Below are 24,828 nucleotides of genomic sequence, written 5' to 3'. Positions count from 1 at the left end.
ACAGCGACAGCTGTTTGACGCAAAGGGCGGATGGTTATCACTGAGATTGGATTGTCCTTGCGTGCCGGCCGATGTGGCCGTGCGGTTAAAGGCGCTGCAGTCTGGAACCGCAAGACCGCTACGGTCGCAGGTTCGAATCCTGCCTCGGGCATGGATGTTTGTGATGTCCTTAGGTTAGTTAGGTTTAACTAGTTCTAAGTTCTAGGGGACTAATGACCTCAGCAGTTAAGTCCCATAGTGCTCAGAGCCATTTGAACCATTTGTCCTTGCGTGTTCCTATTTCACATCATTATACGATATGTCCTCTGTACATTAGATTGACTGGAAAAATGTCAGTAGGAGTTCATAGCTTTGAGTTACTCCTTGAAGCGCGTAGTCACGCGCGTCACCTAGAAAGAGTACTATCTACGAAAGTTAGGAGTTTGTCACCCTGCTACGGCACACAGTTTTAACCTGTCGCAAAAGTTCAATGCAGCTTAAACTCAATCAAGCGTACGAGAATGACGTCTCTAAGGAAAGAAACCGAAAGAGATTAAGAGGGTCAAGACGGAACGTGTGGCAGCCTCACTGAGGTCCTCTACCTCCCTCGCCTAATGAAGTTCGCTGACCTGCAGGAGGACCTCACGTCTGCGACGCCGCGGAAGTCGGCCGGTTCAGTAAAACCCAGACTGGGACAGCGGGCTCTCCCCAGGCGCTGAACGGCGGCCACTCAACCCGCGCCGTCGGCCAAGGTCGGCGGTCGCCGGGAGCCAAGCTACGGCGGCTGCTTGCGTCCTCTTTATCCGTTGTCACTTCAGGCATGTGTGTAGCCCGGCATGGCGAAGGCAGAGTTTGTCGCGCAACAATATCAAAAGCACGGTAATCAAGGATCAGAAGTTTTCAGTCATATTTACATTTTGTAAGCTGTGTTTGGTAGTGGAAACATTGCTGTGTTCCTGTATTAATCATGGTTATTGCACTTGTGGCGTCTCTGGCGCAGAGCGCCCTATCTTTGGGAACCTTTTTCTTTGGACTAGCGAGTCTGGCGTGAACTTTCTGTTCGCGATATAACAGCCATTATTGTCGTATGTGCAAGTGTTCAATAAATGTGTATTTCATATCGAAGTGAGCTATCTCTCGACTAATCCCGTGATAACCACACACTAATTTATAAGGAAACTAAGGCGTTTCGAATGGTTGGTATGCCAAATGTGTGCCGAGCAAATAACACCCAGAGCGTTTATAAAATAGCTGTAAAAGCGGTACCTTTAATTGTGATACGCGTAAATAACTTACAGAAATGTTTGATGAAATGCTGAATGTAGTATATCGTCAAGTTTTATTCACTCCTAACACTGTTAGTTTCCGACATTCCCGCTAGGTGGCACGCGCGAATGTTTTTTCCAACAGTCATCATGGAATCGTATAACAGTGCAGCGCAGTGTTGTTTATGGTTTCGTGAATCCAAATCCTCTGCTACAGTTCAGAGATAATTCAGGGGCCTCCACCTCAAAGACAAGCTGTAACACTGCCGAGCTTGTTCAATTGCTGCGTCAGAGAATGCTGGCCGACTCTGACCTAGCGTCCTATGTGATTCGCAGCGTTTCGGGGAAACGATTGTAGGGCTACCAGTTAACAACAGTGTCTGTTTGAGGTGGTGGCTTGGATTGATGAAACCATAAACAACGCAGTGCAGATTCTGCACTATTATACGACTCAAGGGCGGTTGTTAGAATAACTCATTCGCGCATTCAACCTAGGAGGAAAGTTGGAAACGAAAAGTGTGAGGCTGGAATAAAACTTGAAGAAATACTGCATTCTGTGCCGTATCAAACGTTTCTGTAAATTATTTACCCTTGCAAAATGAAAGGTTACTTTTGTATAACTAATTTAAACACCCTGCGAAGTCCCACTATCATTTCAAAAAATCATAAATTGGAAACTATTAGAGGTAGAGTACCGTGGGTTGTTACAAAACGTTTAGCATCTCTCAAAGTTTTTTACTCTTATGCCAGAATTCCAACAAGCACCCTACTTGTCGATCGTGGAACATCTAGGAGATATTCGAGTTCTGTGCATGTACGTGTGAGCACTGCAGCATCAACACTTCTGACTGCGTCATTCATTTGTGCTGTAAGCATAGCAGAGTCGTTGATTGGTGCGGTTTCCACGCGACCCTTAAGGTAACCCCACAAAAAGAAGTCTGCTGGCGTGACATAGGGGGCGTGCAGTGCCATGCCATAGGACCATAGAAATAAGAATAATCTTCACAAAGATTTAAGGTCTCTTACTTTGGTCCAGAATGGTGTCCATTATGCGGGAACGTGCATTTTCGATAGCTTGCCAGCACCTAGAAAAAGTACCGTTTAACTTGAGCCTAAAGGTTTTTTTGGTGGCCAACTCCTTCTTCTCCATTGATGAGTTTCTAAGTAGAACGAACAGATTTGTATATTTTACTAATAATATCAAATAATGTGAGTATTAGTACAATCTGACTTCTGTACAATTTCAGTGAAATAATGTGATCACTGTATATAAGTGTTGTAAAATGATTTTTCTTCTCGATGGTGGATGGCTAAATATATCCTAGAAATTATCACGTACATCTCAGTGTATTGAACATATACATGTTTTGTAACAAAAATGGTTTATTACCGTTCGAATGAAAATATGTTCAAGTTTTTTTTTAGATGTTCCACACCCATGAGGACCATTTCACTTACAAGTTAGTACCTGCGGAAGGTACTTTAGCATACTTGTTTTTCTTTGTAAATGTTTATTGTGTGTTCTTGTTTCTCTGGCGTTTTCTACATCCTGAAGGACCTCCTCACTATGGATGTATTGGAACGAAAAGTGCGTCTAATCTAATCTAATCCCACGACCCACTCATTCGTAGGAAATGTGTAATTCAGCGCATCCCGCACGTTCTTACTCGAATGTGGAGGAACGCTGGCACGCTAGAAGACGATGGACGCCTGCATCTCTTCCATCTATTCGAACGTAACAAGATCAACATTTACCTCCATGGTTTTCTCTGCAAAAAATACCGCCTCATTATATGAATGCGTTGTGTCTGTTCTTTCGGACATGTGTCCCGATGCAGCTAACGTCAATAATTCCTTACCTTTCCTACATAACCATCTCATTATCCTTGTTTTTGCCAATGGTGCCCTACCACATTGGCGTCGATAATTCCGCAGTATCTTTGTCACAGATTTGGATTCTATGTACAAGATGACACATTCTGCCTTCTCGTAGTCTGTTGGCATCACAGGATCACAGACTTTTCCTCACGATGTACAGATTCACTGGTATGCACATCTAAGACCAATGTATCATCACTGGCAATGGAGTGCACGGGAGTCCTCTACAACCTTTGATTTTACACTGATTATACCGTATTGGTCTGTCTATACTTATGTATACTCTTATCAATACCTACACATTTTTTTGTAAGTATGAACCTGGTGTATGGTGAAACCTGAAGCCCAATAAATACAAATAAAAAAAAAAACCTACGCCTGGTGATGTGTTGTGACTCGTACAAGAAGGAAGAAAATGACGAGGGAGGTAAGCATTTCGTAATTTCTTTGAGGTAGCCATATATGGAGTATAGTCAAGTTGGAGAAGGATGAAAAAGAAAGTGATCGTGGCCAGTTTCAATGACTTCACAAAAGAGCGACACATCGAAGAAGGTTCATCGCGTCGTCAACCGATCGCTTCGTAGATGCCACGTGTGTGAGCGAATCGCAGCGATCGGTTGCTGATCGCGTGGAAATCCCAGGCAGTCTGCTGGGTCGCATGCGATTCGTGCTTGCAGTGTGGCTACCCGACTGACTAGCGACAATGTGTGATTATATGGATGCGACGCGTTTCTCCAGTTGTTAAGTGTGCTTGTGCAGTTTTGTTTCGTTTCACTTTGCCTCTGTGGAGAGAGAACAGTACATTAAAAGTTATAGTTATCCAGGGACCACGAACTACTGAACTGGAAGCCAGAGCTGATGTTTATATTCAAAATTAATACAAAATACGTCCTCCGATTTTGCAGTGATTAGGATTTTGAAACTCATGCTATAGGTGTGTAATAGTCACGTCTGATAATTTTGAGTTATTTATGAAACAATTACACCCATAATTAAAGCTTTTAGTTTCTAAACAGAATGACGCGCCATAATATTAAGTGGACAATTTTATTTAAATGTTAGCGACAAATATATTATACTGCTACACTCAAGTCCCTTGTAATTTCATATAATCTAACTCTCCCTCAAACAATGAAAAACTTGACATATTCTGTAAATTAACCCACAGTGCCCCAGAAAATCGTTACAAAACAAATTTAATAAATTACAATCCCCGTTTTTTAATATATTTTTGCAAGTATTCGTGAGGATACGAAGATGAGCTGTGACTGCTGCTAAAAATAGCAGTTCATTTTCCATAGCAGAACTTTTCCACACAATGGTGTTCGTATAACTGGTTGAAATTGCTTGGCAAATGGCTCGTGTGTGGCGGGGTCGATTCCACCGATACTGGATGCGACGAATTTCCGCGCTCCGTCGCTTGTGTGTACGGCCATTAAAGAACATTCCGGTATTAACTTGAAGCAGATGTTTAGATGTCCTGTAGTACTGTTGGCTATTAAATTTTTTGTGTGGGCTTAGTAGCTTAAGTCAGAAAAGTTCATTCACATGATGCCTTACCATAGTACATAGTGCATCTTATTTACAACAGTTTCGCGTAGGTGGCTACGGCAGATGCATTTGTAGAATGAAGCATTGTTTTGTGCTGGTGACGACAGGAAAGGGATAGAGCGAAACCAAAGGCCTAATAGCAACTAGGGGCTCACCGATCTTTGTCAAAATTCGAAAGGGCTACCTACCTGTATAGCGCCGCCACTGTAGAAAGTGTTTGCGGTCATAAGACCGTTAATAAGAACTTTTTAAAATAAAATGGCTATGTACACCTGCACGGACTACCCTAACACACCTCCCACCTCAGTTCCCCGTTTCGTTTGATGCTGGGGTATTCTTGAAAAGGTCTCTGGAACCAAACAGTTTCATTTGAAGAAAATATATAAGTAGTTTCAGTTTATTGAATAACAACTGCTATTTATGTTTCATTTTTTTCAATGAGATATTTCCGCTTAATACATCTTACACCAACATAGCAAAATTGTAGCATTATCTCTTATGCAATTAAAATGCTGTAGGTGACAGTGAAGTAAAGGATTGCCAAAGCGGAATTTGAACGATGCTCATTACGAATACACATCCGTTGTGTTAATCAGTGCGAAACATAGCTAAAATCTTTTGACGTGCTCTTAGAGGAAAACCGCAGGCCGTTTGTACGACTCGTACTTTGTAGTAGCGGAGTTGAAGTATCCACTCGCCCATCCTGATATCCGTTCGCCTTGGTTTCCCGAAATAACTTCTGACTAACGGTTTTTCGTTCATAGGTGACCGCAGTCATGTAGAACTCTTTGAAAGAAATTTCTGCCATTTGACTGTAAATTAGTACTCATACATTTCACACAATCATGATTATACACTATTGGCCATTAAAATTGCTACACCAAGAAGAAAAGCAGATGATAAAAGGGTATTCATTTGACAATTATATTATACTAGAACTGTCATGTCATTACATTTTCACGTAATTTGGGTGCATAGATCCTGAGAAATCAGTACCCAGAACAACCACTTCTGGCCGGAATAACGGCCTTGATACGCCTGGGCATTAAGTCAAACAGAGATTGGATAGCGTGTACAGGTACAGCTGCCCATGCAGCTTCAACACCAAACCACAGTTCATCAAGAGTAGTGACTGGCGTAAAGCCACCATTGACCAGACGTTTTCAGTTGGTGAGAGATCTGGAGAATGTGCTGGCCAGGGCAGCAGTCGAACATTTTCTGTATCCAGAAAGGCACGTACAGGACCTGCAACATGCGGTCGTGCATTATCTTGCTGAAATGTAGCGTTTCGCAGGGATCGAATGAAGGGTAGAGCCACGGGTCGTAACACATCTTAAATGTAACGTCCACTGTTCAAAGTGCCGTCAATGCGAACAAGAGGTGACCGAGACTTGTAACCAATGGCACCCCATACCATCACGCCGGGTGATACGCCAGTATTGTTGTGGTCTTCAGTCCTGAGACTGGTTTGATGCAGCTCTCCATGCTACTCTATCCTGTGCAAGCTTTTTCATCTCCCAGTACCTACTGCAACCTACATCCTTCTGAATCTGCTTAGTGTATTCATCTCTTGGTCTCCCTCTACGATTTTTACCCTCCACGCTGCCCTCCAATACTAAATTGGTGATCCCTTGATGCCTCAGAACATGTCCTACCAACCGATCCCTTCTTCTGGTCAAGTTGTGCCACAAACTTCTCTTCTCCCCAATCCTATTCAATACTTCCTCATTAGTTATGTGATCTACGCCAGTATGGCGATGACGAATACACGCTTCCAATGTGCGTTCACCGCGATGTCGCCAAACACGGACGCGACCATCACGATGCTGTAAAGAGAACCTGGATTCATCCGAAAAAATGACGTTTTGCCATTCGTGCACCCAGGTTCGTCGTTGAGTACACCATCGCAGGCGCTCCTGTCTGTGATGGAGCGTCAAGGGTAACCGCAGCCCGGGTTCCCGGGTTCGATTCCCGGCGGGGTCAAGGATTTTTCTCTGCCTCGTGATGACTGGGTGTTGTGTGATGTCCCTAGGTTAGTTAGATTTAAGTAGTTCTAAGTTCTAGAGGACTGATGACCATAGATGTTAAGTCCCATAGTGCTCAGAGCCATTTGAACCATAACCGCAGCCATGGTCTCCGAGTTGATAGTCCATGCTGCTGCAAACGTCGTCGAACTGTTCGTGCAGATGGTTGTTGTCTTGCAAACATTCCCATCTGTTGACTCAGGGATCGAGACGTGGCTGCACCATCCGTTACAGCCATGCGGGTAAGATGCCTGTCATCTCGACTGCTAGTGGTACGAGGCCGTTGGGATCCAGCACGGCGTTCCGTATTACCCTCCTGAACCCATCGATTCCACATTCTGCTAACAGTCACTCGATCTCGACCAACGCGAGCAACAATGTCGCGATACGATAAACCGCAATTGCGATAGGCAATTTATCGAAGTCGGAAACGTGATGGTACGCATTTCTGCTCCTTACACGAGGCATCACAACAACGTTTCACCAGGCAACGCCAGTCAACTGCTGTTTGTGTATGAGAAATCGGTTGGAAACTTTCATCATGTCAGCACGTTGTAGGCGTCGCCACCGGCGCCAACCTTGTGTGAATTCTCTGAAAAGCTAATCATTTGCATATCACAGCATCTTCTTCCTGTCGGCTAAATTTCGCGTGTGTAGCACGTCATCTTCGTGGTGTAGCAATTTTAATGGCAAGTAGTGTATGTTTCTATCATTCCGCCACTAGCGCGTTTCACAACTGCTGGATGGTAGCTGGTGAGCGTCGACGTGCCGCAATACGTCTCCCCTATGGACCCCACGCACGCCTAATGGGACTTAAGTCGGGCAAACCGGCAGGCCAGCCCATTCGCCGATTTTCCACCAGATCCGAGAGTTCCTCTACCTGGGCTGTTCGATGCGATGCAGTCGAGCACTGTCATCCATAAAAATTAATTCCGGGCCGAATGCACCTCTGAGAAAATGCACATGGGGCAGGAGTACAGTGTCGCCTTAACGTTGACCGGTACAGCCGTGCAACATTATACCTCTCTACACCATAACACCTGGACAATCCTGTGCGGCTGGTCCCGCCAGAGGTTCGAGTCCTCCCTCGGGCATGGGTGTGTGTGTTTGTCCTTAGGATAATTTAGGTTAAGTAGTGTGTAAGCTTAGGGGCTGATGACCTTAGCAGTTAAGTCCCATAAGATTTCACACACATTTGAACATTTTTGAACCTGGACCATCAAAACTATCATGTTCGACAGTGTTCCTGAGTGCATTACCTGTTCCCCCCTCTCGTCACATGATGGTACGTCCAGTACTGTCGAACATAATCGTATTTTTTGGTCCAGGTGTTACTGTGTGGGGAGGCAACACGTTGTCTTTGAACACGGTACTGTCACCACTCAATATTATTGTGACATAGTACTCCTTCACCTAGCGTCTTTTCGAAAAGGCATTCGGCACTGACTTCATTTGAATGGATGACAATGCACGACAGCATCGAACAGCATAGGTGGAGGAGCTTTTGGAACGAGAGGGTATTTGGCGAACGGGCTGGCCTGCCGTTCTTCCCAGCTTAAACCGCATCTAGCACAAGTGGGACGCACTGGGGAGACGTATTTCAGCTCATCCGTATAGCGCCAATGACCATTTAGCGCCGCGTGGTCTGAGGCGCCTTGCCACGGTTCGCGCGGCGGCTCTCCCCCATCGGAGGTGGGGGTATGGCTCTGAGCACTATGGGACTTAATTCTGAGGTCATCAGTCCCCTAGAACTTAGAACTACTTAAACCTAACTAACCTAAGGACATCACACACATCCATGCACGAGGCAGGATTCGAACCTGCAACCGTAGCAGTCGCGAGGTTCCGGACTGAAGCACCTAGAACCGTTCGGCCACTCCAGCCGGCTCCCATCGGAGGTTCGAACCTCCCTCTGGTATGGGTGGGGGGGGGGGGGGGGGAGGCGTTGTCCTTAGCGTAAGTTAGTTTGACTTAGATTAGTGTGTAAGCCTAGGGACCGATTACCTCAGCAGTTTGGTCCCATAGGAACTCACCACCACCACCATTCTTCAGCAGGTGTCGACTGCACTGGTGAAGGAATGGAACGCTCTATCGCAAGAACTCCTTGCCACCCTTATGGCCAGAATAGGAGCACGTTGGAGAGCATGCTCTGCCTTGCGTGGTGACCCAGGCTCTATTAAGAACCATGTCCCGTCATTTACAATATCGAGGGAATCATCACGAATCGCGCTGACTTCAGTGAAATTAATTTGAATAAAATAGTCATTTATTCGTCTCCATCGTATTTCTTTCAGTTATTTCCTCCGCTATACTGTACTACACTACAGCAGTTCTTTCTACAAAAAGATGCTCAAATGTGTGTGAAATCTTATGGGACTTAACTGCTAAGGTCTTCAGTCCCTAAGCTTACACACTACTTAACCTAAATTACCCTAAGGACAAACACACACACACATGCCCGAGGGAGGACTCGAACCTCCGCCGGGATCAGCCGCACAGTCCATGACTGGAGCCCCTTAGACCGATCGGCTAATCCCGCGCGCCTTCTTTCTACATATGGTCTAAGTTTCACTGAGTTACATTAACACTTCGTGTGAAAGTTACTTTCGTCTTTAAGTTTTGCACACTAGCATTTGTTTTTTTTAAGCACCATATGATGGTTGATTTTTAGACAATCTTGCACTATTAAGTTCGTCCATTAATGGATTTTGGTCCAAAAAATCGATTTTTCAAAAATATTATTTTCTTGATCCACACACTTTAATCTAAGTCGTGTGTGAATTTTATCGTTATAGCGGCTTTAAAAATGCCTTTAAATGGTTAAACTGACTAACTCTGCACTGTCGGCCACTCCCACCTTTTCCGACATTTGGGAAACTGCTTGCTTCAGTGGTATTTTTGTCAGTGTGAAGGCTATTTTCTTTCGATATCTTTGGCTGACATCTATATCTCTGGCTGACATCTGTATCTTTGCCTGAAAACTTTCTTGCATGTGGTTTATTTACGTTTTGACAATACTAACACATATTAGTAGGTGGAAGGTTGGATTTGCAAACCTTTACGCGGAAGTCAAGATTTGTGCATAATGGGTGGTGAAAAAGACAGTGAGAAACTGTGATAAGAAAAGCATGCAGTAGCATGCTCTAAAAATTATAGTGGCTCAAGTGGGGGCATGGAGGCTGCTGCGGTTGTGAGGATGTTCTCCAGATCTGAGGACCAGTATGGTGTTAGATATACTAAATACCTTAGTGATGGGGACCCCCCTTCGTTCAAAGCTGTAACAGATAAAAATACGTATAATACAACAATAGAAAAGTTGGATGTATCGGCCACATCCAAAAGAGCCTTGGCGGTAGGCTTCGTCGCTTGCTGAAAGAGAAGAAAGGTGAAGCACTTGAGGATGGAAAACCACTAGGAGAAAAAGGCAGGCCTACTCTGAAAGAAACTGATTCTTTTCAGTTATTTTATGGAAGAGCTATCAGGAAAAACACACGTAATTTAGAGGTAATGAGGCGTGCTGTGTGGGCAATCTTTCTCCACAAGCTATCCACTGACCAAACGCCAGTGCATAATCTGTGTACGAAAGGCAACTGGTGTAAGTTCAACAACAGAAATGAGATGTATTCACATAAACACTCGTTACCAGAACCTGTTATGAATGCAATTAAGCCCACATTCTGGTTTCTTGCAAACTCTGATTTGTTGAGGAAGTGTCTTCACGGAAAGACACAAAATGCAAATGAAAGCCTCAATAATTTAACTTGGTTTAACTAGATGCTCAAAAAGGACATTCTGTGGTCTTGAAGTACTCAAAATAGGTGTCTATGATGCAGTTTTATGTTACAATAACGGAAATAATGGGAGAACTGAAGTGCTGAAGAGAGTTGGTATAGATCCTGGTGTGTTTACGACGAAAGCATTTTACACCATCGACGAGAGCAGGGCCAAGAAAGCTGACAGATCAGTGTCTTACCTGCAAATACATGCCAGACAGATTCGAAGAGGAGAGAAGAAAAACCTGGAGGACGAGGAGTATCAGTATGGAGGATTTTAAAATTGAGGTAAGATTATTACATGTAGAAGTAGGGGCCTATGAGAAGAAAATGTTTGAACCTCATTTTCTCTGTTTCACATTTTTTACATTATTAGAAGCCTTTTCTCAAAAAGTATACGCGCTAATGCTATGGAATTTTCAAGAACTGTTCGCAACGTGTTGCTGTCTCCCTGGAACTAAAAAATACGAGATTGTGCAATTACATTCTGATTTTAGATGATTGTATGAAGAAAAAAAGTTAATTTTGGCTGTGCAAACTTAAAAACCCTGTTAATGATACAGTTTGTACCATAAATTAATAACTGTAGTTCAGTGATGTTATAACCTTCTCAGGACACTACAATAAAATTTTCAGATTAATTGCATGAGTAGAACTTGAATTATGGCTTTTTATGAAAAAGACAGTTTAAAAAAATTAAAAATTCAGATTTCTGGCAAAATATTAATCTTGCTTGTTTGATTATATTTTTCTGTTAAAGCAAAGCTCTTTTGCTATACACATACAAAATTTTAGATTTGTACATTAACAAATATGGCTTTAATGGTTCAGATGGCTCCGAGCACTATGGGACTTAACATCTGAGGTCATCAGTCCCCTAGAACTTAGAACTACTTAAACCTAACTAACCTAAGGACATCACACACGTCTATGCCCGAGGCAGGATTCGGACCTGTGACCGTAGCAGTCACGCGGTTCCAGACTGAAGCGCCTAGAACCGCTCGGCCACAACGGCCGGCTATGGCTTTAATGTTTTTATAGATAAATGTTTACATTTTCCGTTACGTCCCCCTTAAGATATCAAGTTTATTTGCACTAGAGACAAATATTACAATGTAGCCAATAAAAGGTAGATGGTTCATGTATACCGCATTAATCCATATTATTTCTTCTTGATCTCAACTCTGGGGCCGATGAGAATCATTTTGGTGATGTGGAATTTTTCTGCCTGACTCCTCTTTAAATTCTGAATTTCTCACTCTTCTCATGAACTCTTAACAGTGTACCGAGCGAGGTGGCATAGTGGTTAGCACACTGGACTCACATTCGGGAGGACAACGGTTCCAACTCACGTCCGGCCTTCCCGATTTAGATTTTCCGTGTTTTCCTTAAATCACTTGAGGCAAATGCCGGGATGGTTCCTACGAAAGGGCACGGTTGACTTCCTTCCCTTACACGGGCTTGCGCTCCGTCTCTAATGACCTCGTTGTCGACGGGACGTTAAGTACTAATCTCCTCCTTCTCCTTCCGTGTATTTGCGTTGACTGAATCAAATCCCTGTTTCTCAAAGATATCTAATACAGATTTTATTGAAATTAAGTTCAAAGCTGAGGCGAAATGTATGAATCCTAGACGAAATGGTAATTCCCATTCATTACTGCATTTTCATTCGCGATTTGCAATAAGTCAGTTGTAGTATATCCACTCCTAAACGCTCAAAAGAGGAAAAGCCGCTGGACCTGATGGGATACCAGTTTGATTTTACACAGAGTACGCGAAGGAACTTGCCCCCCTTCTTGCAGCGGTGTACCGTAGGTCTCTAGAAGAGCGCAGCGTTCCAAAGGATTGGAAAAGGGCACAGGTCATCCCCGTTTTCAAGAAGGGACGCCGAACAGATTTGCAGAACTATAGACGTATATCTCTAACGTCGATCAGTTGTAGAATTTTGGAACACGTATTATGTTCGAGTATAATGACTTTTCTGGAGACTAGAAATCTACTCTGTAGGAATCAGCATGGGTTTCGAAAAAGACGATCGTGTGAAACCCAGCTCGCGCTATTCGTCCACGAGACTCAGAGGGCCATAGACACGGGTTCCCAGGTAGATGCCGCGTTTCTTGACTTTCGCAGTTTGTTCGATACAGTTCCCCACAGCCGTTTAATGAAGAAAGTAAGGGCATATGGACTATCAGATCAATTGTGTGATTGGATTGAAGAGTTCCTAGATAACAGAACGCAGCATGGCATTCTCAATGGAGAGAAGTCTTCCGAAGTAAGAGTGATTTCAGGTGTGCCGTAGGGAAGTGTCGTAGGACCGTTGCTATTCACAATATACATAAGTGACCTTGTGGATGACATCGGAAGTTCACTGAGGCTTTTTGCGGATGATGCTATGGTATATCGAGAGGCTGTAACAATGGAAAATTGTACTGAAATGCAAGAGGATCTGCAACGAATTGACGCATGGTGCAGGGAATGGCAATTGAATCTCAATGTAGACAAGTGTAATGTGCTGCGAATACATAGAAAGAAAGATCCCATATCATTTAGCTACAATATAGCAGGTCAGCAACTGGAAGCAGTTAATTCCATCAATTATCTGGGAGTACGTATTACGCATTAGGAGTGATTTAAAATGGAATGATCATATAAAGGTGATCGTCGGTAAATTAGATGCCAGACTGAGATTCATTGGAAGAATCCTAAGGAAATGCAATCCGAAAACAAAGGAAGTAGGTTACAGTACGCTTGTTCGCCCATTGCTTAAATACTGCTCAGCACTGTGGGATCCGTACTAGAGAGGGTTGATAGAAGAGATAGAGAAGATCCAACGGAGAGCAGCGCGCTTCGTTACAGGATCATTTAGTAATCGCGAAAGCGTTACGGAGATGATAGATAAACTCCAGTGGAAGACTCTGCAGGAGAGACGTTCAGTAGGTCGCTACGGGCTTTTGTTGAAGTTTCGAGAACATACCTTCACCGAGGAGTCAAGCAGTATATTGCTCCCTCCTACGTATATCTCGCGAAGAGACCATGAGGATAAAATCAGAGAGACTAGAGCCCACACAGAGGCATACCGACAATCCTTCTTTCCACGAACAATACGAGGCTGGAATAGAAGGGAGAACCGATAGAGATACTCAAGGTACCCTCCGCCCCACACCGTCAGGTGGCTTGCGGAGTATGGATGTAGATGTAGATGTAGGTTGTTCCTTTGTTTGATGAAATCGAATGTTTACTTTTTCTTTGTAGTTGGTAGTGACGTTTAAATTTCGTTAAATGTTATATCTTGTAGGGCTGTAAATAGCGCTACTAATACGGATAACTGTCATAGATGAGACAGAAATAACGCCTAAGATATTATAGTACAGTCTGAAGTTACACGAGCTGCGCAATTCACTCGTGTATTGCGAGCGCCCCCCTAATCTAGATAAGGGAGTCGCTTGCTGTCGCTGTCAAACCTTTCCGTATTCTGCTGCTTAACGATGAAAATGTAGGCGAAAGTGTGGAGTGCCTGACATTTAGGCGGGGGTGTTTTATGATAACGTGCAGCGTTGAAAGTTGTGGGTGGGGAGGCGGGAAGAGGGAGGTGTCATGGGGGCTTAGTTACTCGCGGAGCCGGCGTCTGCTCGCTCAGTCCCGGCGCTGACGGTGCGGGAAGCGGACGGCTGACCGCGACACGGCGCCATGGCGGCCTACCGCATAGGTGAGTGGCCGCACTTCTACACCTGTACACAGCAATCAAGCGTATCGTATGCCAAGAGAATATGTACTGCCTACCAGCATTTTACATGTGTCGTATGCTGGGTAATACGTTGGAAAATCGACTGTCGGGTCCGCTACATATACATCCACATATATTCTCTGCAAGGCACTTCAGAGTGCATGTAGGAGGGTACATCGCACCAATATTATCGATTTTCTGTTCCATTCGCGTAATGAGCGGCCGAAAAATGACTGGACAGTGGCTGCATAAGGTCGAAGATACTTTTCCCAAAACCGGCTCTCTAAATTTAAGTAACAGGGCGTCGAGAGAACTACGTCGTCTTTCCTGCAAGGATTTGCCTTTCAGTTCCCCGAGCGCTTCCACACTTTCGTATGGTTATGGCGATCTCTTATTTTCCTAGCAACGCCTATCTGAACTCGTTCGGTATCTTTTTTTATGCCTTTTTGATAAGGACTCAAAAAACTGGAACAGTACCATGGCAATGGTCGCTCTATCTCCTTACGTGTGAGCAATCGCTCTTCCCGCGATCCATATATGAATGGAACGGCGAAAGCCCTGATAATGGTACTGTGAGACGTACCCCCTGCCATGCACTTCGCAGAGGTTTGGAGAGTGTTGATGTAGATGTAGATTTCCATTACAGACGCACTGCGTTTTCCCAAAACGCTTCTGACAATCCTAAGTCTTCCATTCGCCTTCCCTAATACTGATTTCACTTGATCGTCTGATTTCACAACGCCGGCCGCGGTGGCCGTGCGGTTCTAGGCGTTTCAGTCCGGAACCGCGACACTGCTACGGGCGCAGGTTCGAATCCTGCCTCGGGCATGGATGTGTGTGATGTCCTTAGGTTAGTTAGGTTTAAGTAGTTCTAAGTGTAGGGGACTGATGCCCTCAGATGTTAAGTCCCATAGTGCTCGGAGACATTTGAACCATTTTTGATTTCACAACCTTAAACACTTATACGACTTGACGTGCTCAGGAGTGCACCTTTACTCTTGCAAATCAGATACATCTGGGTTCTTTCTCTTTCTTATACACATTATCATACATTTATCTGCATTTAAAGAGACCTGCATTCATTAACCCGAATTAAGAATTTGATGCAGTCTCTTACTATCGCTCACAGCTAATATTTCCTGTACGCAAGAGCATCTAATACTGCTGCTGATCATATATGATAAATTGTCTGTGTACATTGAGAACATTAGAGGTACTGACCCAACCGGATAGACGCGCGTGTTACAACACCGCTTCCGGGACCCAGGGAGGCTCGCCGGACCCGAATCGAATCCGCCCTGCGGATCATCGACGAGGTCAGGTGTGCCTACTAGCCGGGATGTGGTTTTTATATGGTTTTCCCCATACCTCTAGGTGTATACGGGCTGGCACCCACGTCCCGCCTCCGTTACACCATTCGCAAACAATTCGTAAACGATCACAGTTTCACGCGCGTTAACGCTAGACGCAGACAGATGGGGTACACAAATTCTTTCCAAGGAAAAGGGGTGGCTGCTAGAAGGACTTCCAGCCACCATCTGCTGTTGACATTGTCAGTTTCTGATTAACATGCCGACCCCGTGAAGACACGAGATAAGGCAAGGAATAATACGAACAAGATTAGAAATACTATTAACGTTCCATGGATACATCCGATGTTGCTTTCGTTACTGTGAAACATTCGCTTTGAAAAATACCGTAATGTGTTCTATCAGTAATCACATATTTCCAAAGACACTCCGCATCGTCGTATTCCGATCAGTAGAAAAATATGCGGTGCAGTATATCGAACGCCTTTCGGAAATCTCGGAAGACAGAATCCACCTGCTCACCTACTCCTATTATCTACAAGATGTCGTGTATGAATAAAGCAAGCTGTGATTCGCACTACTGGTCTTTCGCGAATCCGTGGTTATTCTTTGAGAGAAGCATGTTGTCTCTACGAACTCCATAATGTTTGAGCTCACAATATGGCCTAGCATCAGCCAGCAGACGGACTGCGGCGGTAATAGTCTGTAATTCTGTGCATCCGAACTTTTACCTTTTCCCGATAATTCCGCAGCGTTCTGAATGTAACATCTGACGCGCCAGTATATCCAAATACCTACTTCACAGTCAAATTTATGATGGATGATGTACAGTGTTTATTAAAACGCCTTGAAATGAACGTTCTCGGAGTAGTAATAATGCGCCTCTACATAATGCAGAACGTTTTGCTTACGTCTCCCACTGGAGATCACTGAGTGTTCCTATGACGCTCGCGGTTTCACTAAATAGAAATGTGGCGCAACTCTTCTTTGAAACTTCTCTACAGGTTCCTTTCATCAGGGTTAGTAACGGTCCAGGCAAATGAACACTGCTGGACTTTCTACGCGTTCTATTCGTAGACGAGTTACACATCTTCAGCACGTCCATCTTAAATCGTGCAGCATGGAAGCCGCTATACAACATGTCCCAGAAGGAATGAACAATATTCAGGGATACGACAGAAAATCAATCGAAGCAAAAAAGTCTAATAAACATGGGCTCTAAAATTCATACCTTAAGAGCTACGATCACTTCGTTATCTGCGATTCTGTGAAGCAAATCTGTTCTACTGCGAGGTCGTAGCCTTGCCATATTTTGAGAGGTGATAGTACGGAACAAAACAAGAAATAAAAGGCCAGTAAACATGGGTTCTAATGTGCATACTTTAGGAGCTGTGAGCACTTGTTCATCTCGCTAAGGTAAACCACATCTCTTCTACTGAAAAAAAGTGCTCATTGCTCTTAAGGTATGCCTGCCGTAGTATGCGTTTACTAGACTTTTTGTCTCAACTGATCTTTCCTGTCATATCCCTGAATACTGATTATCCCTTCTGGGACACCCTGTGTATTCGATGTTTGTAACTGACTGCAGTGACTGATCGCTGGTGATGTAGCGAAACAACATTTGCCCCTTTCAGCACCAATCTGTGTTACCATCGTCTTTGCCGGCGTAAAGGTACGATTCACAGATTACGCGACATCCAGCAGGGATAACCCACTGTTATAGATGAAACAGAACACAAGCAACTGCGGATACGTTAAGGAGCTATGAGGAGACCAGTATTTTTTGTACTGTTTATTAATAAATTTGCAGAAAGTGTTAGCGCCAGTCTTACAGATTTTGCAAGAGACTGATTGTCTGTGATGTTATCCAAACGTTAATAATATTTCTATTTAGTGAAATTTTGGCATTTGCTTCTACATGTAGATGAATAAAAGGTTACGTATTTCACGAAGAGTGTAGCTACATCGGACAAAATAAAAGTCACATTTTGCTTTATTGTCAGTACTGGACATAATAGGTAACAAAAAAAAGGTTCAAATGGCTCTGAGCACTATGGGACTTAACATCTGAGGTCATCAGTCCCCTAGAACTTAGAAATACTTAAACCTAACTAACCTAAGGACATCACACACATCAATGCCCGAGGCAGGATTCGAACCTGCGACCGTAGCAGTCGCGCGGTTCCGGACTGAAGCGCCTAGAACCGCTCGGCCACCGCGGCCGGCTAATAAGTAACAACACTGTTTTTGTTATATCAAGTGTAATCATAAGGAAACAAAAATGAAGAAAGTAAACACATTTCCACTTGATAAACACAAACAAAAAAACCTACAAAAGATTCCACTGCAAGCATTACAGTTTCTTCTCATGTCATCTTGCATAACATATTGTCTATGAACCAATTGACCCTTCCCATAATTGGAGACAGTTTTGAATTTTGTTAGGCATGTTGTTTACGAAATTGTCCACATAACCGTGTACGATATTGTCCCACTCCTCCACAGCAGCCTTTATGATGCCCTGTAGTTTTAGCACGGCTCATGCACTCTCAATGCATTTGAGATCTGGAAAATATGGAGGCCATTCCATCGGACTAGGACCGTGTTCATAAAATTGTGATGATGGAGCCGTGCATTGTCGTCTATCAGCGTGAATCCCGCTCCATTACGTTCACCAAATGGAGTCACACTACGTGCAAGATCCCGGTACTTCGCCCCACTCATCGTGCCATGTATTGGCATAAGCGGTGTCCTGCGGCCACACCTGATTCCACTCCAAAACGTGACCCAACAGCTTTGATGAAGATGGCTGTCTACGATACAGCTAAGGTGTAAACGTTGTCCTCGTTGCCTCCGTACTCGAATATCAATATTTTCAGGGAGGAGACTGATACGGATCTCACTAGAAAAGAGCACTATGTCCCACTGCTGCCCAGTCCACAAAGAGTGGTTTCGTGCCCAGGCGACAGGAGCCCCCCTTTGAGCCCGATTTAGAGGAGAGCCTTGAAAAGTCTTCTGGCACGTAATCCCCGCTCTCCTATAGCTATTTGGAACTGCCGCCATTGTGTTCAGGGTTTCTGCTTGCTGCTACGCAGTTTTCGTTCTACACGCCTGTTGCTTTCCTCCCGCGACCACTTCTGTGACTATCGTCAACTCATCCTGTCGCTAGAAATTTGTTCAAGATCCTAGAGGCCTCACTATGACTCACAGTGAGATTCTCTGCGACTGTCTGGCTCCATTAGAGTGACTGACTGTACGGAACCTCTGCTCCTATGTTATTGTTGTCCGAACCATCTTGAAGCAACACGGCTCTCGTAATGTACTGCGGTGCTTCCAGATGACACGGTTGCCATATATTGCACATACCGCCCTCTCATGGTGTAAACATGGACTATTCGCGTTATAATTACATTACAAACAAATCACTGTATCGATATCGTTATGTATTTCTGGACCACAAAGTTTAATATTAAAGTTTCGGCAATATGCGACTTTTTTTTTTACTACTGTATAATACCCATTGCCAATAGGATTAATAAATCGCAATGTAACCATTCATATCTTACAATAACTGTGTGTCACATTGCAGTAAGATGTGAATTGGAACATTGACAAAGGCTCAGTTGTCAGTGGAGTACAAAGGGAAATCATAACTCAGAAATTTTATTATAAAGCGTTGGTACAATCGATACTAGAACGTCGATCAAGCACGCGTATCAGGCTGCACTGACTCAGAATTTCCAGCAAACGCAAAAAACTGCAGCGCGACTATTTAATTGCTGGTTTAAGTGGTGCGAGAATATCAGAGCTCTTCTAAAAATTTGAAGTGGGAGGTGCTTGAAGAAAGTGTCCTTACAAGGAGCGACTTACGTTGAGAAATCTAAAACTATCCTGCAATCCACTGCTTAGGAAACGCTTCTGTGGCGATGGTAAAGATAATCATTATTCAGTACAGGCAACACTTTATGGATGCAGCCACATTTCTCTCTCATCGCCTGTCTCATCCGTCTCTAACGGTTTAATAACGTCAAGTTGATTGTATCTACTACATACAAATGTAACGAGAGTTTCTTCCTGCACTCTGTGCGTGAACGGAAGAGGAAATATTTTAATATACGTATGATTCGAAATTGTTTTGAAAACCTTAGAGGGCTTTCAGTAGGGATAGGTACAGTGTAGATACCGTTTGTAATACGGATTCCTGTTTCGATTAGGGTGAAACGATATCATATATCTAATTCATGGCTTCGGCTAGTGCCGAAGGGAGACTACATCGCTGTACTTGTGTATGATCTACCAAGTAGTCGTACAGTTCGCTGCATTTGGTACATGGTATCTGAGATCTTTCCGATCAAGTTTTCGAGAGGGAGACGGCTGGCCTGAGAGGAGCCGCATAGGGTATCAGATTTAAAATATCACAATGCAGTCAGAGGAGGTCTGTTAGCGGGAAAGGCAGCGTTTTTTTCCGGATATTGTCTATTTAACCGGTTTCTGATACGTGAAGGATCGAAAAAAATGCCATATTCCAGCATGATAATGAAAGACCCCACATAACTGCTCACACCAGAAAGGCATTGAGCAATGTGCCAACGGCCTTGCCTCGTTGATTACACAGGCTCTCGTCGGATCATCGAAGATGAGCAACGTCAGGTATGGGTAACCGCCTGGGTATGTCACGTGCTACTGGCTGCTTTCTTCGCTTTACCTTTACGGCATAGGAGAGAAGGGGTGGTGGCGTAAGGTCCCTGATCCCTATTCTTCGTTCCAGTGTCCTGCATTACATTTCAAATCTCTCCGCAGTGTCTCACGGAGTGAGTGCATGTGACACTGTTGATGGTGATGGGTTTTACGGATGGGGGCGTTAGGCGTGGCGGCTCGTTTAGTGTCGTTCGAGAGGAGTACACTACATATCGAAGCCGGGTTTTCCACCATCTTCCTTCTCTCACCATCAGTAAAGCAAACAAGACACTCCACTACACACAACCGTTACAGTCACCTACACTTACTGGATTCACTCAAATACATAACCCCCGCCGCGCGGAGTGGCCGCGCGGTTAGAGGCGCCATGTCACTGATGACGCGGTCTCTGCCGCCGGAGGTTCGAGTCCTCCCTCGGGCATGGGTGTGTGTGTTGATCTTAGCATAAGTTAGTTTAAGTAGTGTTAAGTCTAGGGTCTTATGTCCTCAGCAGTTTGGTCCCGTAAGAATTCACACACATTTCAACATTTTTGAACACAATTTTCACGCTTCGTGAAGGAAAGGTGCCAGTGTGCGCGAAGAACAGAAAAACCTTTCCAATTAGGCGGCTAAACCAGTCCTCTGGGATCTCCCACCCAGCCAACCATGCAATACGACTTTACTAGTGAGAAATTTACGGTTCCTTGACTGGTCTGCTCAGTGTCCTGATCTGTCACCCATAGAGCGCGTCTGTGGTACAATGGGAAGATTGAAACCTTCCCGTCTCCTCTATATCTCTTTTGTTAATAACCTTCCCTTCTACAATAACCTATGAAACCTTTCCTTAGGATTTCTGTCTCTTACTTAATAATAACAAATGAAATATTCCCTTTGAAATTTATTCTCTTTCTCAATCTTCGCATACAAATTTAATTGATGCTTATTAAAAGTGATTTTCTGATTATTTCGACGAAGCATAGAATGTGTCGTCGTCGCGGCCCTCAGTCGTTATCTGCAATAACCAAAAACTGTTCCTTGCCTTTTTTACTGTTACTGCCTCGCCATCTGACTGCTACATCGCACTGTGACATGAATATACTTACTCTGGTTTACTATACTCTATTAACTGCTGGTGGGCTGTCATAATAAGTGGCTGTATTTTTTACCAAAGCTGACGTTATTCTTTAATAGCAAAGCTGACGTTATTCTTTAATTAATTTGACTGAAGTTATGTAATTCATAGTTACACTTTTCCTTGACAACAATAAAATTTTTGCAAAGTTTTTACGTTGATGGTTTTTGGGATGGATTATAATCAGTAATGCAACATTGCTGGCAAAAATTAATTATATTCTGAAAACGCTTCAAATATTTACTGTTGGTAGTGAAATGATTTTACAAACGTTCAAATGGGACTTACTTTTTACAATAATCTTACAACTAGCATTGCGCAGACATACCTTCAGTAGTCTTGAGTTTCGCAAAGAAAATAATACAATAATATTAGTTCCTCTTATGATAATAGTTAGTTGATGTCTCTGTACATCCGTTTGTAATCTCTTGTAAATCATAGCTGGTGGCTGGCAGGCACACGGCTCCTCTCAACGTCTCTCTCTTCTGACATGCTACCGACTCACTTCACATCTCACTTACTACTGACTTCCTACGAACGCTAAAGTGCGGTCTCTCCTGCCAACAATGCTTTCTGATGCAGACAATCTCTTCTACCATTGCAAAATGTATCGATGCGCGGTCTCTCCCGCTCTTTTCTTAAAATGTATCCATACGCGGTCTCTCCCGCCCTTTTTAAAATTACATCAATTTGCGGTCTCTCTTGCCAACAATAATTTGGTGCAAACATTCCCTTCTACCACAATTATTTCCAACATGACAAATATTAATTATTCCTACTTAATCCTATTAATAAAATATAAACATCTTTCATAAATTGTGGTTTGACAATAGACAATAGAAATATACACGTCTTACAAGATGTATACTGCACTTCCTGCCAGCCTCCGGCGTGTAGCATTTATGAACTGACCCAGCATTTGCTTCCTGAATGGCAAGAAATTCCTCGACATAACATCTAAACGTTGTTGGGTTCCATGCCACAACAAATACAAGAGTTTATCCATATTCGGGAAGGGAGGGGGGGGGGGGGGAGGTGCGAGAGGCAGGGAGAAGCGTCACACATCGTACTGATGTTGATAATGGACATTACTTCCGTATGAAATGACAGTTCAATCATTTATGTGGTGAAGATGTCTTCAGAGTTTGATAAATGTCAGACTGGCACTTCATGGGGTAATATTTCTAAATTCCGTTAATGTATATCTAATAATGTGAACACCCAGCAGGAAATTAAGTGGCGGTACATAAACATATATTCAGTTTTTCAGCAAATGGGCATTGCTTGGAGTACTGCCCTATGTAATGAACATTCAAATATTCCTTTACATATTAATGATGTGTTCGTGTATGTACGAGTAGAAGTGAGACTTAATTAGGATGTAGTTAATATTTCGTACGTTGTTTTCGTCCATCCATGTATTAGAAACTGATCAAACAGACGACGTCCGGAAAAAAATTCGTCGCTTTTATCGCTACTAGATCTCCTCTGACTGCAGTAACGTGTCCTAAGTTTGCTACAAAGTGCAACCCCTCTCAGACCAGCGTCTTCCCCTCGAAAGTCTCAGATACTGCGTCCCAAACGCAGTGGACTCTATGGCCATTTGGGTGTAGTTCATAAACAAGTACAGCGATGTAGTCGCTCTTCGGCATTAGCAGAAGTAAGGAGGGGCATAAAAACAGGATTTAGAATTACTGCCTCATACTGGCAAGTATTCAAACTCCCCCTAGTAATCTTGAACTCAGGTATGGGTCTCACGAATCTCTGTTTCCTGTGGCCTTTCAGCAAGTCGTCCACGGCCGCCATGGCGTCGATCTGACCACCACATTCAGAAGCCAGACTCATCACTGAACTTTGCAGAGTGCGACTCAACGTCCCAGTTGACTCTGGCTCTACGACGCGCAAGCCTCTGTCGTCAGTGGTATGATGTCAGCGGAGAAGCACGCATGGCAACTCAAGAACTCAATCCAACTTCCAGTAAACTCTTCCCGAAAGTTCGTGATGACACTCTGCCTGTAAACTGTACCCGAGCTCAGCTGTTGTGATCCATTAATTCGTCAGAGTCAATCGAAAAATCCACACTATCTTCTCGTGCTGTAATCCTATCTGAGCCCATCTCGCCAGCGCTCGTTCTACAGCCGCTGCACTACAGCTCTGTGCTATCTGTCGAAGTGATGCTCCAGTGTCACACATTCCAGTCACAAGACTTTTCTCAAAATCCGAAATATGGTGATAAGCTGAACGTGCACGTCCTCTGGCCATGCTGTGTTGCGATCTCCACCTGCTACGTCCCAGCAACGTTAGGTACATCAAATAGCCATGATGCGTTCACATAATTTTTCGTCTGCAGAAATGACATCGTTCTGTATTGAATATAAGCTCGCAAAAGGAAGAAATTTTACTGAACATATTCCACAGGCAATGGAATACTGGAGCAACTGTTTGGTGGCGTTAAGCCTGTGAGTTGATGGAGTAACAGTTTACATTTCCGTCGGCGTAGCGGGTGACTTGTGCTCACATTCACTGAAGTAAGCAATGGTGGTAGCAGTAGCCTTATTCCTGCAGTACGTACACAAGGCTGATTCAGCCCTCTGCAATATGTGAAGGTGTGTTTGACTTTTAGCAATTTACGCGAAGGCGAATCTCCTGCAATATCACGATCGTAATGGAATGTCAGAGACTCCTCATATAGGTGAAACATAAAGAGTTTGCAGTCACGTTTGGCTCCAATTTGCAGCCGTCCGAACTCGGGTCATATTACTGTACTTTGTCACTTGACGTACTTTCTGCTTCATAGTGGGTAATCTTACGCCACAGTTCTCCAGCCACGTCATAATATTTTGGTCTACAAAATATTTCTGTCACTCGTCCTAAAATTTGGTTCACCAAGCAGTTAACCCAATAGATACGAAAGATTTAAGTACTTGATTTTACTTTGTTTCATTTGTAGCAAAGAAGCATATATTCCCATAGACGCTTTCTTATTCATAACTTTTTGGAGATTTTAATGTTAATTTTTATGTACGTTGTTCTGTAGAGTCTAACTGTAAATGTAGACAATAATGTTTACATACTTGAACTTTCCTTGGACTCAACTGGGTTTTTAACATCGATGCAGCTTATGGTTCTGCCTGTATAGAAAGTTCCAGCATAGGCGAAAATCACACTCCGTTTAAAAAAAAAATTAAGATCCGCTGGTTATCGAATACTACATCTTTTAATTGCTCTGCTGATCGCTAGCAATAGAAATGTCATGTATATATATGAAACTCATAAAACAGTTACACAGAAAGGCAAGAATTGTAATCTGGCACCGCTGCTGCGTTTTGGGTTCTCTCCCCTAGATGTGGAGGGCGCAAGATTAATGGGCATGATATTCTTCTCGCTGTTTCTCAAGAGTAAGGGGAAATAACAGGTATTCTTCGTCCTGCAACTCGGCCTATATTTCACTCTTACTCAACTGCAATGACAAATAAACATAAAAGTTTTCTGGGTATGGTGCCGCCTATATTTTC

At 43.6% G+C, this 24,828-nt stretch overlaps 1 protein-coding gene across 1 annotated transcript in view; it reads left to right on the top strand.

Moving 5' to 3' along the window:
* Window positions 1-14,081: 14,081 nt before the first annotated feature.
* The window catches only part of LOC124596039 (location of vulva defective 1-like), a 99,144-nt gene continuing 88,397 nt past the window's right edge, over window positions 14,082-24,828 (top strand). Inside the window, exon 1 of the mRNA XM_047135006.1 lies at window positions 14,082-14,176. Within this exon, the coding sequence (XP_046990962.1) occupies window positions 14,158-14,176 (19 nt within the window). The 5' untranslated portion in view covers window positions 14,082-14,157. The remainder of the gene's footprint in view (window positions 14,177-24,828) is intronic.

Source organism: Schistocerca americana, chromosome 2, assembly GCF_021461395.2.
Source record: "Schistocerca americana isolate TAMUIC-IGC-003095 chromosome 2, iqSchAmer2.1, whole genome shotgun sequence".
NCBI lineage: Eukaryota > Metazoa > Arthropoda > Insecta > Orthoptera > Acrididae > Schistocerca > Schistocerca americana.
The sequence above is the reverse complement of the archived record's forward strand: the minus strand, read 5'-3'. Positions and strand labels throughout refer to the sequence as shown.